Source organism: Bactrocera tryoni, chromosome 3 (assembly GCF_016617805.1).
Source record: "Bactrocera tryoni isolate S06 chromosome 3, CSIRO_BtryS06_freeze2, whole genome shotgun sequence".
NCBI classification, from domain to species: Eukaryota; Metazoa; Arthropoda; class Insecta; order Diptera; family Tephritidae; genus Bactrocera; species Bactrocera tryoni.
The window spans coordinates 66,588,769-66,607,473 of record NC_052501.1 but is presented as its reverse complement, the minus strand read 5'-3'; the positions used below and the strand labels follow the sequence as shown (position 1 = coordinate 66,607,473).

The 18,705-nt window shown below is 37.6% G+C and overlaps 1 protein-coding gene across 5 annotated transcripts in view; it reads right to left on the bottom strand.

Moving 5' to 3' along the window:
* LOC120771379 (flocculation protein FLO11) overlaps positions 1-18,705 on the bottom strand; it is a 153,763-nt gene that overhangs the window by 8,527 nt on the left and 126,531 nt on the right. For all 5 annotated transcript variants that reach the window (XM_040099343.1, XM_040099344.1, XM_040099342.1 and 2 more), the window contains one exon: positions 10-998. In XM_040099343.1, the coding sequence (XP_039955277.1) occupies positions 10-998 (989 nt within the window). The remainder of the gene's footprint in view (positions 1-9; positions 999-18,705) is intronic.

Genomic DNA, 18,705 nt, shown 5'->3' with positions numbered 1-18,705 from the left:
AATACGCACCGAAAACGTGGATTGCTGATGTGAACTGGCGAAGGATGTGGCACTTTGGCTGGACTGCGAAACTCCTTAATTGGTGGCAGTCTATTTTGTAGATCCGTCAGTCGTCCCTTGGTATAACGACGACCGGGATAAGTATGCGTCGCGGGCGGAAAACTGCTGCAGCTGCTAATACTCGAACCGCTCGACGAAGAATTACTCAAAGAATTGAGTGGCTTCCGTGGTATAGCACCCGAACAGCCCGCCGGACAACCACCCGAATGTGAATGGGAATGATGGTGATCATCACGTGGCGAGAGCGAACCTGAAACGGATGAACCGGAAGGCGATAACGTGAGCGTACCATGTGAAGTCGATGCGCCGGGTGGCGCCAAATGATTATTCAGCACCGGTGTCTGTGTATACGCTGACATGGCAGACGGTGATATGGGTGAGGCGGGTGAACAGAGACCACTCGAAATGGAAGACGTTTTAGAGTAGGCGGACATATGTGAGACACCCGACAGTGACGACGAACCCGTCGAACTCATCGAATACAAGCTATCCGATTGTGCAACACGACCGCCACCATTCGGACTGCGCGGATAGCGACCATGCAGCGCGGGATGTGGCTGGAAGGCATGGTGGCCGCTATGCGCATCGCCCATCGAATAGGAACTGGCCGAGGCGTGCACACCACCTGCACCGACACCGGCGGAAGCCCAACTTTTGGCACCCATGGAATAGCTGCTCGCCGACTCTTGTATGCGCCAAGTGCCCGAGCTGGAGGTGAGGCGATTCACACGCGCACGACAGATGACACAGCGCAGTGGCAGCAGTCGCTGTGCTACGGCACTTTGTATTGTCTTGACAAAGCAGCGACGACAGACGACACGATGGCCGCATGGTGATGTTTGCATGGTCGCCCGCGCATTTATGCAGATAACACATTCATCCTCTTGCGAGGTTGGCGGATCCGGTTCGCTTTCCTCCAGTTTGCTCAGCAATTTGTCCTAGAGGGAAGAGATAGGTAGAGAAAAGTAAATTAGTTAGCGACTAAGTATTTGCAGACAGTATGTCATGGGCATAACAGTTTTTCTAACAACAGCGCCTAAATGTAGGCAATGCTTTTCATATAATAAATAGAGGCTGAGTAACAAGCGTTGCTCAGTGCTTATAATCTCTTCACTTAAGAGAGCGCCTAGCTGTAAGAAAATAATTAAATGTTTGTTTTTGCAGAAGCAACAAAAACAATACAACATTAAATCAATGGCGTTGCTAAAGATCGGTTATTTTCTTTAGTTTGATTTGTTTTACGTTTTATTGTTGCTTTTAATTTTTATGACTAATCTTTGTGGATTTTGATGTATTATATGATATTAGCACTTGACTGGCACTCAGCCTTCTAAAATATCAGCTAGGGATTAATATTTTTTTGAGTTCAATGATTGATAGTTTTTCGATACAATATTTATAGCATTTGTATGGTTATACTTTTTAAGAACAGGCAGTTCAATATATTGATGAATATGCGTGTAAAATGCTGGTCATATTATGTACCAGCATTTAATAGTAAATTCACTTTATTGTTACCAATATAAATATTAAATCTGGCACAGAATCTGGTTCAGTGGCCGAGTTGAAGGTTAATTTTTAACTTTGTTTAATTTAAATAGTTTTTAATAATATTTTATTGTTGAAATCAAATTAAAAGGCGTAATAATTAAAGCAGCTCGCGAAGAAGAAGTGCTTCCCGACCTGTGGAAGGTATAGCGTCTGGTTCTACTCTTAAAACCAAATAAGCCACTAGAAACCTTCATTATATCGACCTCTGTGCATACTCGACACGAAAGCATTGTAAGAAACCGCTTGGTTAGCTATCCAAAAGCCGGCGGATTATCAGAGGGAAAATATGGCTTTATAAAAAAAAAGTTCACTATTAATGCACTTAGAGAAGTAGTTGATACTGTTTAATAACTGCGAAAAGATGGAAAGGTCCCATTTCTCATTATTTGATAAATATTATAATGAGCTTTTCAAAATAGGAGATTGTTATTCGACACAGACGAGGGTATTCAGAGTTATACTGTATTCAGTGGTGTACTGCAAGGCTCGGTTTTGGGCCCATTACTATGAAATCTAATGTACGTCGCGGTGATAAGAATACCGCAACCAAAAATGTACAAACAATCGCATATGCGAATGACCTCATAGTTCTAGCAGTGGCTAGACATCTGAATGACCTCAGGATCAAATGCATTGACTGCATTAATGGCTTGCGCCGATGGTTTGCTACCATGAATCAAGAGTTGACTGAGCAGAAAACAGAAGCCTTGCTCATAAGCCTCAGGAAAATTAAAGAAAAATATCGCTCCCCATAAGGGAATGTGACATTATTTCACAGCCACAGTTGAAGTTCCTTGGTGTAATAGTGAACTCAAGACTCAAACTTAATAAAATACGACAAGTAAAGCAAATAAAATCTAGAATACTTTATCTAGAATGATGGCAAATAGAGGTTAATAGCTAAAGTAATGAGATCAGTTATAATGTATCCGGCCTCAATATGGTTTTAGGCGCTAGACATAAAATCATATGCTAGACCAATTAACGCGGTGGCTTTCTGCAATACGCGTCATAAGTGCTTTCCAAACCATATCAAATAACGCTACTGAGTATCGCGCCCATTGACATCCAGGGATATGAATTCGCGCGAATATATAACTTATCAGAGACGTTTACCGCAGTAAAAAGAGAGTAGTGAATCAAAAGCATCGGAAAGAAGCAGTAACAGTGGCAAACTTCAAGCAAAGGACGGTGGACCAACAGACTGATTCCGGACATACATACATTCGTGGGCAGATAGACAACATGGGGTACTGGATTTCCACTTGATCTCAGTGGCCAAAGCTACTTTAGAAGCTACCTAGACAAATATCGGCATAACTTTAGTCCATATTGTCCGACATGTACAGAATGTATAGAAGACTCTGAACGCGTGTTCTATCATTGCCCCCGGTTTTCAAGTATAAGTGAAAAGCTGAAAACCACATTTGGAGGTAGTCTCACGGTGAAAAATTTTACTGCACTTATCTGCGAGTCCTCTGTAAAATGGAAAGCTGCCAGCGAAGCGGCAGCTCTAATTATGACAACATTGAGATATTTACAACAGATTAGGCGTCAGTTAGTCCGTACAATAGGGGAGACTTGAATGTCTTTTTCTCTCCCATGAAGTAATACTTTGTCCAGTGGTCCCGTGGGAGAGACATGAGTTGGGAGTAGGTTAGGTTTAGCGGATTAAAGTCCCGCACTCCGGATTTCGATAATTCTTCCTAATATAAAAAAAAAAAAATAAAAAAAAGCTAGTGAATAAGTATTAAAACTAGGAATAAAAAAAAAATCAAATTTTTAAAATATTTTTTTTTTAAATACATAACTTTTTAAATTTAATTTGTTTGATTATTTTTTTGTATATTACAATTAGTAGAAATAACCTCATTCAAATGATGAATGATTTACATGAGGAAAATATTCACTAAAAAATGGGAAATTCTAGTTTACTCAAGATCCTATATAATAATTATCAATTCTCTCATATCAGGTTTATGGTGTATATCATTACCAGAAATAGAGGCTATCTGAATTTAATTAAGTAACATCACATATTGATCGATGTACAAGGCGCGTTCCAAAGTAAACAGGACTTTTTGAATCTAACGCCCCCTGGTGGCGCCATCTATATGTCGACTGATGCGTTAGAGTCTGCTATCTTTATCGATTGTCCAATGATTGTCCAATTTCATGACATTTCATCGATTGAAAGTGAAGTTATTGCGTTTTAAGTGTCAGCACGTTTGTGTCATCGGTGCGAAAATGAGCTTCGAGCAAAGAGCCAACATTAAATTTTGTTCTAAAATTGGTAAAACTTTTACCGAAACGTTTAAATTGATGAAACAAGTTTATGGCGATGATTGGCTATCCCGTAACGGAGTGCACGAGTGGTTTCAACGTTTTCAAAGTGGTCGTGAGGACATAAATGACGGTCAACATGTGGGCCAATCAAAATCCGTGATCACCGGAAATTCCATCGAAACTGTGAGTGAATTCATCAAAAATCAGCCGGAATCATCACTGAAATTCATGGAAATGGAATTGAACATTTCCAAAACATCGATTTATTGCATTTTAACCGAACATTTGGACTTACGAAAGGTGTGTGCACGGTTTGTTCCGCACAAATTGACTGACGACCAAAAATTATTTGACCAAAAATCACATTTCAACCATTAACCACTCGCCGTATTCACCTGATATGGCACCGTGCGACTTCTTCCTTTTCGGAAAAATGCAGCTAAAACACTCGTTCGACATGCTTTTGAACCGTGCAAAAAGCTGTATTGAAGCAGAAGGAGACTATTTTGAATAAAATAAATTGATTTTGTCGAAAAACCCATTTGTTCTGTTTTTTTGATGTCCTGTTTACTTTGGAATGCACCTTGTATAAGGTATAAATTCAAGCGGATGAGCGGATTGAAAATCCGAATATTTGATATATGTGGACTGACAGTATTGCCCTGAAGAGATTCTTCCTGAATTTCAATCAGATTTATTACGATAGATGCGGTATAAGGTCAACTGAAAGTTGAAATATTAATATCAGGAATAGGGGGGTTGAGGGAAGTATTGGCCAGATTTTACCCATTTTTAGCACACCCAAATACCAATACTAGACCTCACAGATTGATAAATAAAAAAACAGCTATATGCAATACGGTCAACATAATGGATGCTTGGGTCCAAAATTGTCCTTATAAGTTTAATATTTTAAAATAAATGTAAATTTTTATTTTTTATATTAGGTTTTTATTTTTTTAATTTTTAGTTAAAAAACTGAATTAAAAGTTTATAAGTTTTAGTGTTGATAATATTTTAATAATTTTGGAAATTATATAAAATACGATAAACAATTTGTAAATTAATTTTTTTTACTAAAATTTGGAAAATTTAAAACAATACTTTTAATTTAATGTTCAGATAAATATCCAAAACATACTTTATAGGTGTTTGAAGATGGCCAACTAATTCTCGAACATTTTCGAATTTCGAGTTAATAACATTTCTTAAATGTGAAATATATGAAAGGTAGCGATATTCTTTCCGTTAAAAAACACAGCCGAAAGTCACGAGAATTTGTTTGATTTGCACGAAAAGCTCATCTCATCTCTGCTATCAATATTTATATTTTTTCAATTTCGAAGTATTTTTTGAACAAGCAGACCTTGGGGGACAACATATACAAACATACATACATACATGAAAGAATATCCACTTGCCATAACCGGTAATGTAATTTTTGCACACCCAAGCTCATTGAATTTTCATAAATCATTTTTGCAACACAACCGATAGTAAAATTTACTACAACAAAACGATGCTTCACATCGCCACATCGCATTGACATCAAAATGAAATTACATAATAATTATGTATTGTAGTATATATAAGTATTACTATATATGCTTTACCCACATGTATTTATGGTAGCACAGCGCCGCATTCTTGTGAGTCCGGTTGAAAAATTGAAAAAAAAATTTGCAAAAATGTTTGCAAAATTTACTGTAGTCGCAATTACGCCCTTGGACTTGCAGCAGCTGGAGAAAAAGAATTTACAAAAATAAGTTAAACCCGAAATCGATGCCAACGCCACTTTAACCGCAACCAATCGCATAAGGCGACGGTGGCAGCAGCGGCGAAGCAGCCGTCGTGGCGCGGTGAAAGGTGTGGAAGTCACGAAGTTGGATTTTGAGGCGTGAATATTTGTGAGTTATTCAATGTAAATGCCTTGTGGTGTGGAAAAATAAAAATTGAGCAAAATGTCAAAGCTCATACACACCTACATACCATGTACATAAGTAAGCAATTAAAAGGAAATCCGAAAAATGCATGTAATTGAATACAACACTCGTACTTGATTAATTTTAAACGCTGCCATTGAGACAGGTTGCATTTTATTGTCTTTAAATTTGCCACTGATGACTCCAAAATGGCAGGTAACCACGCTTGAGGGGCAAATATCTTTAAGGGAAAGCTTAAATTACTTTTAAAGCTCCGTTAATTGCATATGAAATGCCATTTTAGTAGGAGATTTGCAAAAGAAATTTTGAAACAACAGAATCTTTACATATGTAACGGGTGATCCAAGTAAAGATACTTTTTTTAATAGCCCTTTGTTTCGCTCACTTCACGCAATTTATGGTCAACATAATCGGCCTATTATTCGCAACCCATCTTGAGACCCAGCATTCATTATTGGATAATATTCGACCGCATATACCACGTTCAGCACGCAGTGAAGAAAATATAGCAAACGGTGCTAAAAGTGTACAAGAAGACCGTGGTGAGTCGATTCTGGGCTGTTCGCAGCAACTCGTATAGACGTATCGAGATCTCAAAAAAGCGTACAAGATACTGAACCTAAGCCGCTCGATTTTCCCAAGCCACATCGCTTGGCTCTTTGGGCTCTTGAAAAGTTCTAAGGAGAGCCGACATTTATGAGCCAAATTTTGTTCAACGATGAGGCTCACTTCTGACTCAATGGGTATGTAAACAAGCAAAATTGCTGTATTTGGGACAAAGAGCAGCCTGAGGAGATTTAAGAGCTGCTATTTTATCTAGAAAAAACAACGGTTTGGTGTGGTGTGAGAGCCGGTGGAATCAACAGTCCAGATTTCTTAAAAAATGATGCCAGTGAGAACGTAGCGTTAATAGCGACTGTTATCGCGTCATGATAACCGACTATTTGATGCTTGAAATTGCACCTCGTGATCTCGGCGACATTTGGTGCAGACCTTGGAGCAAAACATCACTCGTGTATTCGTCAGTTATTATTCAAACTGCTCGCACTAGGCATCGAAAATTAAACTCAACGAATGGTTTGGCCAAGACGTAGCCGCGGGCAACGTTAATCTTAAAAAAATAAATGCCAAAGAACGTTCGTTCGAATGATAATAAACATTTTCCATTAAATTTGAAATATCTGGGTTTTTTTTTTAATTGGAGAATCTCGAAATGGATTACCCCTTATAAATGCCCTTTCACCACCCTACTCCGCTACGACCGCTCTGTCGCAGACTCTCACCAAAGGTGGTGTTTTGGATCTACGATACCGTGGTCATTCTCAAAATGCTCTGTGATGTATTCGTCTGGTGAAGCAAATTCAAAAAAGCGCGCCCAAAAGGCGGCTGTCGTCAGCATCTCCAGTGCTCTGCAGAGTCCACCAATAATGGCAATTAGTGCCATTCTACACATAACATCCGAGTACATTACCGGCAGGTGAATTTCTGCGATGTCTTGAAAAAGCGGGGTATCTGAAGGAGTCAAAATATGGTCACGTTGAAATTCTGCTTTTTCAATTGCATCCCTGAAAACTTGAGTCTTTTCGTTACAGAGACTGTTACTGTTCGCTGTTTCTTCGCTCACATACACAAGAAGGAAATGTGGACTGGGAAAGTCGCTGGAGCAGAGACGTAGGTACCTTTTTCCCGGATGGGTCGAAGTTTGAAAGAAAAGTTAAGGGGGGGTCTTCAGTTAGAAGCTTAGCTTTAGGCCAAAAAATGGCTGTTATTAATGCAGGAGTAGACTTACCGACAGCAGTGTGTCGATATTAGTATTGATCATTAGCGCTTAAAGTTAGCTACAGAGCGTCAGTCCTCACTAGAAATAGCATCAAGAAAATTTATCATCAGATTCTTTTTGTGCCTGGTCATAGTGACATTGCTGGAAACTGCAAAGTCGATGAGCTAGCAAGACTGTGCACTTTTACCCTGTTCACATTGGAGTGGGAACTAATCGGATTTTCGTTGTCATCTAGCGCTTTAGCAGTAAACTTATGGACCTCGCAGGCTTTGGTCGACGACCGGCTAATGTGCGACTGCGAAGTCTTTCTATCCTAGAGTGGAATATAGGAGTTTTATCGGACTGCTTTCCATATGCAAAGTTCAACTTGTAGCAATCGTGAGAGGTCCTACTGAATATTGACTAACAGGCATTCATGCGTAAGGTTAAAACTCCAATCGGAGTCAAAATGCCAAAGTAGTGCGAAAGAAGACGAGGTGAAGACCTTTAAGCACTTTGAGAATCAACCATTTAACCTAACCTATATGTATAAATATTACGTATCTCGTTTTCAACGGGGTAAACTCCTAAACTACTGACCCGATTTTAGTTAAAGTTAGCAAACTAGTGTTCAGTTTGATCCAACTTAAAAGATAGGTTACTTTAAATCTCAATTATGTTTAAAGTAAAATAATTCATAGAAAAAATAAAAAATAAATTTCTTTGATATAAATATGTTTTCAGAACTCCAAAAATATAATACGATTTTTAATAACAAGCCAAATGAAAAATTCATTATTTTACCATTGACAAATTTGTATGATTGATTTGAATGATTCTCATTCTTATACCCAGCAATAACAATTCGGCTTTGTTTGTAAATAATATTTTGATTATACAGGGTCCAACACTCGAAGTGTAACCAACCTCAGAACGTTCGCGCAGCTGTCGCACTGGAATCAGCTGTTCATAAATTTGCTAAATGACAGTTCGGAGTATTGTTCATAAGTGTACAAAAGCGTTTTGCCAAAAGTGAACGCAAACAAAGTGATCAGCGATGGAATTCAAACGTAATAGTGTGATTGCTTTATATTTAGCTGGAAAATCACAGCCAGCAATTGTTCGTGAGCTCAAACACCTTAATGTGAATAAAGTTTTTGTTTATCACACCATCACTCGTTACAATGATACTGGTAGCATCGCAAAATGTCATGGAGGTGGTCATAAAAAGACCGCAACGTCACGTGAGATGGTTCGGAAAGTGAAGAAGCGACTTGAGCGAAATCCACGACGAAGTGCCAATAAAACGGCTAAAGAACTGAAAATATCCGACCGCAGCATCCGACGCATATTGAAAAATGAGCTCAAGGTCAAGCCTTACAAGTTCCAAAGACCCATGATCTCACACCGAAGCAGCAACAAGTAAGACATGAGAGAGCAGTTGCTTCGCTTGGCCATAAGCGGTCAAATTCCGAACATTGTGTTTTCTAATGAAAAGATTTTTCCAATTGAGCAATTCGTAAACTCTCAAAACGATAGGGTTTACTTGACCGACCGTTCATAGGAAAATCTAAGTCATCGGTTGGCCACCAGGAGACAGCACCCGCCACAAATAATGGTTTGGGCCGCTGTCACTGCAGATGGGCGCTCTCAAATTGTTTTCATCGAGCCGGGCGTGAAAGTAAATGCGACATATTATCGGGAAAGTGTTCTGGAGGCTGTTTTGAAGCCGTGGGCAAACAAACATTTCGGTCGCAAACCATGGACGTTTCAACAAGACTCAGCACCGTCTCACAAAGCGCGAGTGAACCAAAACAACGTTCCGAATTTCATTACGACTACACAATGGCTCCCGAATTCACCAGATGCGAATCCAATGGATTATTATCTCTGAGCCATTTTGGAGAGCAAGTTCCGAAGTAAAAAATACACCAGTCTCGAGATGCTGAAGAAAGCCATTGTCCGTGAGTAGGCCAAAATACCGGCAAGTCACATTCGGGCAGCTTGCGATTCGTTTTTTGACCGTCTCAAGGCCATAACTAAGGCGAAAGGTGGTCATATTGGTTATGATTATTTTCACACATTTTGTACTTTAAAATAAATAAAAATAATTTTCCAAACCGAATTTATGTTTTTTTTTTGTAATTGGTTACACTTCGAGTGCCGGACCCTGTATAATAATAATTATTATTATAATATTTAACTATTCATATCTAATTCAGCTCAATGAATAATTTAATGACAGCAAACATTAATGAAACCATTTTGAGTTAACAGATAATTTAAATACAAATAAAAATCACCCTCACTTCCTTGTAAATTGAGATACCAATTAGCGGACCTAATTAAATATATACAAACGTATATTATGAGTTTAAATTATAATCATAATCATAAGAATTTTATTTTTCTTATTTATATTTCATCAGCCATTCGCTTTCACTTCCGAGCATAATTTATTTAGGTATATATAAACACTTATGTGTACTCGTATGTAGTGATAATATTGCTGCTAACATCACGCATTTCTACATAAATACCTACCTAAGCAGATTTGTGTATGTGTATGAAGGCCAACGAACTCTGCCAAATACATACGTAATTATTGATGTGATATATGTAAATAAACGTTTATTTAATTTAATGAAATGTCTCTTCATTTGGCAAGTTAGCTACATTTTTGCATACCACTGACGTAGTAACAACTTTTTTGTTACGGAGCCGGCTTTTAGGTAAAATTTATTTCAACAAAATGCAAAAAAAGGAAATTCAGGAAATAACTCATAATAAGTAGATTAAGAATTTATTTAACGACTTTTATAATAATTATTATCGATGATTGCAAGGTTTTTTTGATAAAAAAACAAACGTGGTACTTCAACCTTTTATAAATTGTGTCAAAGGAGTACCCGGAAATTGTAAATAAAATGCAAAATATTTAATTATTCGTCAATATTTATTTTGTGGCTTTCAAAGTAATCGCCAGCAGATGTAATACACTTATTCCAACTTACATACATACTTTTCATAAGCAGTTTTTGGGATGGCCTTGAGCTCCTTCAGCGAATTTTGTTTTATCTCTTTGATCGACGGAAAACGGGTTCCACGAAGCGGCAATTTCAGTTTGGAGAACAAGAAAAAATCACATAGAACCAAATGTGGTAATTACGGTGGTTGATCGATGGCAATCAATACGTTATAAAATTCATAAATTATTCTTTCGTCTGGCCACATTGAACGCTCTGCGGATCATATTCATGACGCACAAAACCACAAATATCGAAAACGACAATGAGCATCACCTTGACTTTTGAGCGGGTTTGGGGTGTTTTTTTTGGTTCGTTTTTTTCATTCCGATGAGTGTTGACTTGTTTGCATGTCAAACTTATAAACTCAACTCATCGGCAGTTACAATGCTCTCCATGAATGTGGGATCGAAATTCGCACGGTCAAGTATGTCCAAAGAGATCTGTTTATGGTACTCTTTTTGAAAAAAACAAATTCAGCTTTGTTGGGACGAGTCGAGGAGGAACGCGTTTCATAGCCAAAACATCTACCAAAATCTTTTGAACAGACTCTCGAGAGATGTCCAGCTCTATTGCTATCTTTCTAACAATTGCAAGACGATTTTCAAGCACTATAGACTTCACATTTTTAATATTTTCATCAGTTGAAGAAAAATGCCGAAAGTCGTCGAGAACTAATTAATTTCGTATTATTTCTCATTAACTTAGGTCTTTACACCCGAAAATCCCCTCTATCAGCAAACCGGCTCTTGTATGGTTAGTGAAAGAGTCTGCACGTCAGCATATAACCTTGGCCGTGGCTATAAACCAGCTACGTTATATTGCCATGACAACAAACACGCAATGATGAAGATATTAATGTCATTGACCGTTAGGCCTTGCACGCCCCTTTCGGTGGTAAACGTACATATATGTATATAGTATACTTAAATGCGGGTGTATCTTTGCGTATATTTACCTTTTGATTGCGTATCTCTATATTCTTGAATACGAACAGCATTTTGATTTCAAACTTAGGCCCGTTGAAGCGTAAACCGTAGAGGACGGTGCATTGGCGGCTCGCGCTTATTTTCCCCATCAACGGCCAAGTACATTTTATAGCCCTCATTATAATTACTACGTAATTTTAGTTAATTAGTTGAAACGCTTATTTAATTACTACTAAATTAACAGCAATAAATTAAATGTTCGAAGGCCGGTGCATGGCGGATAACTACGTGTTTTAAATGAGAATTTGGTGACTTTATGAATTGTTGTAAAACAACAATATACAATGCCATTCGGTTACTCTAGATTAATAAAATAGTCATAAATTTTGGAAAATACTTTTACTGTTTCCTAAATACCGATTGCTTAGTTCACAAGCGCTGTGATACTGTCTGCAAGGAAATTTCTCTGTATACTTTTTGTTCAACCATCAAATAAAGAAGCTTCTAGTCACTATTCGTGGTCTTTAATTAAGAAAAATGATTATATAGATTTGTTAAATAACTTTCATGTCGAAATTCTTCGATAAAAAACTGTAAAAGTTTGACGAACGAACTGAAGTGCGATAACGTTCCGAGATAATTGGAATTTTGTAATCAGTTCAGAATAGTATCTTGAACTTATTTTAAAGAACTAGACCAAAAAACTATCAGAGAAGTGAACATACATATCCATTACCCAGAGATATTCCTTAATATTAAGTATAAAGCATGGCTGCTGAGTATTTTACTGGATCATTGATTCGATTTTGTTTTGAAACAATTTACGAATGTTTCACCTAGTTAGTTCGATGACTGATCTAGGGATCGCACTTGGATTACTATATGCAGTCTTTTGAGAAGTCATAAAATATATCGCTCCTGTTTCCGACCTTATAAGTCGGCAAAATGCCTTGTGACCAATACAAATTATTTAGGCGCTTATTTTTTTATTCACATCAGCTCAGCGGGATATGCTTTACCTGATACTTTTTTAAAAATTTAGATCCTTGGAACTACACTTCTATACACGTGATTTGAAGCGAATCAAGAGATCATTACTATAATGTAAGAATACTTTAAGTATGGAGTGAGTATAAAAAGCTTGAGAAGCTGGCTGATAGGGGTAATTCTCGAAAACTCTACAAAAAGATGCGACAACTAACGGAAGTTATGCCCAAATTGTGGTCTAGCGGCTAATATTCAGACCATGCTGAAGCTATAGAAGGAACTCTTTTCCCGCCTGCTGAAAAGCAGTGAAAGTGTAAGATCTGGATACGGTGAACCCGATCCATGACGATGAAAAAATGTTCCAATGCACGATTATGATGAGGTTTGAATAGCAAATACCTTGGAATAAGCCTCCTTTATATCGCTTATAAGGTCTTATCGAGCGTAGTGTGTGGAAGACTGAAGCCCACCATCAATAAACTGATTGGATCTTACCAGTGTGGCTTTAGGCCTTGAAAATCTACAATCGACCAGATTTTCACCATGCGTCAAATCTTGGAAAAGAGCCGTGAAAGGAAGATCGGCACACACCATCTGTTCATTGATTTCAAGGCGGCTTTTGACAGCGTAAAAAGGAACTGCCTCTATGCCGCTATGTCTGAACTTGGCATCCCCGCAAAGCTAATACGGCTGTGTAAGCTGACGTTGAGCAACACAAAAAGCTCCGTCAGGATCGGGAAGGATCTCTCCAAGCCGTTCGATACCAAGCGAGATTTCAGACAAGGAGATTCTGTTTCTTCTGTTTTGCTTCTGTTTCCTCCAGAGTGGATAAGGCAGCGGAGCAAATGGGTCTGGTAGTGAACGAGGACAAGACGAAATATCTCCTGTCATCAAACAAACAGTCGTCCCACTCGCGACTTGGCTCCCTCGTCACTGTTGGCAGTAATAACTTCGAAATCGTAGATAATTACGTCTATCTTGGAACCAGTATTAATACCAACAACAATGCCAGTCTCGAAATCCAACGCAGAACCATTCTTGCTAACACATGCTACTTTGGACTGAGTAGGCGATTGAAAAGTAAAGTACTCTTTTGACGAGCATAGACCAAACTCTAGAAGTCTCTCATAATTCCCGTCCCGTTATATGGTGCGGAGGCTTGGACAATAACATAAACTGATGAGTCGGCGTTAGAAGTGTTTGATAGAAAGGTTTTGCGGAAGATTTGTGTTCCATTGTTCCATTGCATATTGGCAATGGCAACTACCGCAGTCAATGGAAGTGGAAAAGCTGTGCGAGATATAGGGTGACATTAACATAGTTCAGTGAATCAAGAGACAGCCACTGTGCTGGCTAGGTCATGCTATCCGGGTGAAAGAGAACACTCCAGCTTGGAAGGTCTTCGATTCAGTACTCGCGGATGGAAGCAGAGGAAGAGGAAAACCTCCACTCCGTTGAAGAGATCAGGTGCGAAGGACCTGGCTCCACTTGGTAAATTTGCGCCAAATAAGGTTAAGAAGAAACGATCGGCTGTGTTTTTAACTCGGCTATAACAGCATAAGGGGAAGTGCCTCAGTTTATGAGACATCAATCTATCTTTCTTCTCAAGAAGCTGCTCATTTGATAGAAGCGAAGAAGTTAACGTTTTTTCTTTGCTTTTTTACTTTTTTTATTTGAATCATTCGACGAATAAACAGAGCTGAAATTTCCCATTTGGAAGTAATGGAGGTCTTTTGTAGGTTTCAGAAATATTCAAGAATTCACTTTTATTTACCTAACCACCCTCGTAAATCTACATAAAAAAGGAAAAATACATAAAATCGGATATGCTGCGAAAGGAAGTAGTGGAATGGAAAACGTGAGATGGCAGGCAAGTAATTAAGATAGCTGGGTGGGGTCAAACGACGACACAGTAGCAGATTTTTTACATTTCATTTTTCAACTTGGACTTGGCGTAGGCGGCTCACCTTGACCAGAATATTTTGCGTGAACGTCGAGCGGTAGCATCAATACGACAAGCAGTTTAGCTGTAAGGAATGTTAATAAAAAAAGTAAAATACAAAAACAAAAACAAAAGCGAAAACGCTACCGGCATTGTTTTGACTTTTCTGAAGTTATGGTCGTTTTTATCAGCTTTTTTTCGGTTCATACGCCCACTGACGTAGACATTGCGCTTGACGCTCAATACCTTTTTGGCTCGAGTTTGTCTCTTCGGTGCTGCTGTCAGGCGTTTTACTACTTCGGCCATAAAAAATGTATCGAAATGTGGTTACATTGTTGTTGTTGGTTGCAATGAATCTGAAGGCACTGTTGTTGTTGTTGCTGCATTTTTACTCGCACACACTCTTGGCAACGAGCAGATAAACAACTGCATAGCTCAACTACTCCGTGGCGGCGCATAAATTTCTTGGTGTGCTGTGTTGCCAATTCTCGGCATTTGGCGCGCATGTTTACGCTTGCGATCGACATTTTACGATTATGTGCAGTTTTTATTAGCATTGTGCTAAAACTCATTTCTGTGTTACCGTTTGTTGTTAGTGCTTGTTATTTTTATATTTTCGATTTCCTTTTGCTCGTATCCCCAATACTTCCGGTTTAACGGCGTATTGCTTATCGATGAACTTCTTCTTTTGTGTTTGTTTTTGTTGCGATTTTCGTATTTAGTTTTGTTTTTATTATTAGGTGTTTTTTGTTGTAGATGTGTTAATTTCTACACTCATTAGCAGCCGGTTAGGTTAATGTCTTCTCTTTGCTATCTGTTGGCATTGTGCTTTTCGCATTGTTAGTGTTGATTAGCCGTTAGCTGTTTAATTAGTTGCTTGTCATCCACTTGTGAAAATAATGAGGCATATTATTTATGTTTAGTTCAATTTTGATAGACAAACATTTTGAGAATATGAGCTAGGGTTGTAGAGAAATGGTTCCAGTGCTGGGAGTATCCTATATAAAGGAAGTACATGAAGTTAGGAAAGTGGAATAAATGCAAATAAAGAGAACACGTCTTTAAGTATACTTTTTGCTATTAAAGCTCCGGCATATTTTACAAAAAAATTTGAAAAATTTATAAATGATAAAAACTGTCAAAAATTATGCAGTCACAGGCATCTCATTTCACAATTAGATTAACAAATCTAAGCGCAATTTTCAAAGCTCATAGTATTCTCCTATTTGCCTTCTACATTCAACGGTTTCTGGGTATATAACAGGTGATCCAAATTTTCAATAGCCCTTTTCTAACAGCTCACGCATAAGTTGTGTCAATCTGTCATGTTTTTTTGTTCAGTATTGTTAGACATTTCATCAAGGAAAGGCTAACTCTTTAACAACGTTTACAAATTGTTCAAATTCACTACGAAAATTCCCGTTCTGTAAAGCATATGTTTCGCGGGCTCCGTTCAACTTATTCGTACACCATCACTTAACTTGAGATCCAGCATTCATTATTAGATAATATACGACCGAAGAGACGACGTCCAGCATCCAGTGAAGAAAATACATCAGCCGTAGTCGAGAGAGTAGGAGAAGACCGTGGAGAGTCGAACCGGCGCCGTTCGTAGAAACTCGGACTGACATATGGAAAGATTTGGCGCATTTTACGGCCAAATCTTTAATAGAAATCTTACAAAAGACAACTTATGCAAAAACTAAAGTCAAATTTTGTTCAGCGATAGGGCCCCCTTTTAGCTCATGGGAAAAAACACCGGTTTAGTGTGGTTGGTGAGCCGGTGGAATCATCGGTTCATATTTCTTCAAAAGTCAAGGCGATGAGAACGTAATCGTCAGTGGCGACCGTTATCGCGTTATAATAACCGACTGATGGCTGAAACTTAACCTCGCGATCTCGGCGACATTTGGTTTCAACAAGACCGCGCGACTTGCCACACATCGCATAAATCAATGGATTTATTGTTGAAAGTATTATTTATTTCTTGATTTTCCCAAGTTCAACAAAAGTAATGATCAAGTAGGATATTTAAATGTTTGGTTGTTTCTAAGGATAAGTGGAATCGTATCACTGCCGCGCCCATAAAATGCCGTTAAATGAAAAGATGTCGAAAATCTCTTATTCCCTTTTGTTTTTAATATTCTCCATTAAGGTCTATTTACCTTTACAAGCATTTGAAGCTATTGCCTTTTTACACTCTGATTGAGGTTTCACCAAAACATGGGTTCTATTGATTTTGGAGGACCACAACTTCGTTTGAAATCAATATAACTATATGTTATTATTATTATTATTATTATTATTATATTATTATTATTATTATTATAGAAAAGAACAAACATACATATATTCCAAGGAATATAAAGAACTCCCAAAAGATGTATGTTTACGGATACTTCTTTGCTAATGGCTTTGAGGTTTTACGGTGTTTTATAGAAAGCCTTTAAAATGATAAAAATGTATAGAAAAAGTTTACTGAAGTCAGATGAAATGGTTTAAGTGGCAAAAATAGCCACTTTTGGATACTGCAAGAAGACAATTGATACGAAACATATAAAAAGACTCTGTACTCTATCGAAAAAAGACAACTATATTATTTCTTCAGATTAGCCAATACAGTCACCAGAGGCCAATTCGTCGTATATGTATACAGAGTGTCCAAAAATTAACGCAAGATTTGAATTTTCCGCCATTTCAATCAACCTTCACAGTATGAAATTTTCGAACTGCGGCCGCCAAGCTTTCATTAATTTTGAAATATTTTCAATAATGAAGACACATTTTTCTATCATGTAACGATCCTTTTTTATTAAGAGTATACTGTGAGCTGTCGAATTGCTTTGTTTTTTTTGTTTTTGAGGTTGTCCACACTTTACTACGTAAATGGCGGTAAATTTACATCTTGCGCCGATTTTGGTTCACCCTTTATAACATCAAATCTATTTAAATTAGTTTCAGGCGACACAAAATACTGTAAGATAAACCAAATCATTATATGTTGCGAGATTTATGTATAATATATACAAATATACTGTTTAAGGGTTCAAAACTGATACTCTATAAAGGCCTTTGGGCCTGGTTTTTATTCTTATTATTTTAAGATCTTCAAAAGATGCTAAAATGTTTATTTACTCTTTGATTTACACATACATGTGAACTTCCCCAAAAATAATATAACATTAACTACTCAATACACATTTTATTTACATACCAGATTTGGCAGCGGCTCTAGGAAATAATCACTTTCAGGAACTGATATAAAACGCTTATAAACGTAAGTAAGTAGACGCGTAATGAATGCTAATGACAAAACGTGTCGCATGAAAATTGAAAGAGTCAAAAAACATTCTAAGATTACTATTTTGATAGTCGCCACGTTGTGGTAATGACAAAGAGCCGAGCGGAGAATACGGAAACCAATTTTCCCACGTATGTGAAATAGACGTAGTATGTACATATGTAGTTATACTGGCATGTCGTAGCCAATCGAAGTTCAATAAGAAAAATTAAGTTAAATTATATAAAAATGGGTGGGAAGTGTTGAGCTGCGCGCTCGCTGACGCTGTCAACTGAATAACAAATTAACGCCATAAACTTATAAACGCTCGAAAATGAGTGGGAAAAACAATGAAGCCAGAATTAATTTCAAATAAAAAGCGCGGGTGAGCAGCGCACGCGACTCTGAACGGCTATCAATCAAGTTGACAAACTTTGAGATTGGAGCAAATACAAATGAGTGAATTGTTATGTGGATTTTGTGGTTGATTTTGGTTTTTTTCTTTCATTGCAAACTTATGATTATTAATTACTAATTTTCTTCTACTCAGCATAATATACATACATACTCGTATAAGTAAGAAATAGACATAGAACAAAAAAATAGACCTAATGATGGACATAGACATAGATATAGACATAGATGTAGATATAGACATAGACAAAGACATAGACATAGACATAGACATAGACATAGACATAGACATAGACATAGACATAGACATAGACATAGACATAGACATAGACATAGACATAGACATAGACATAGACATAGACATAGACATAGACATAGACATAGACATAGACATAGACATAGACATAGACATAGACATAGACATAGACATAGACATAGACATAGACATAGACATACACATAGACTTAGACATATACATAGGCATAGGCATGGGCATAAACATAGACTTAGACATATACATAGGCATAG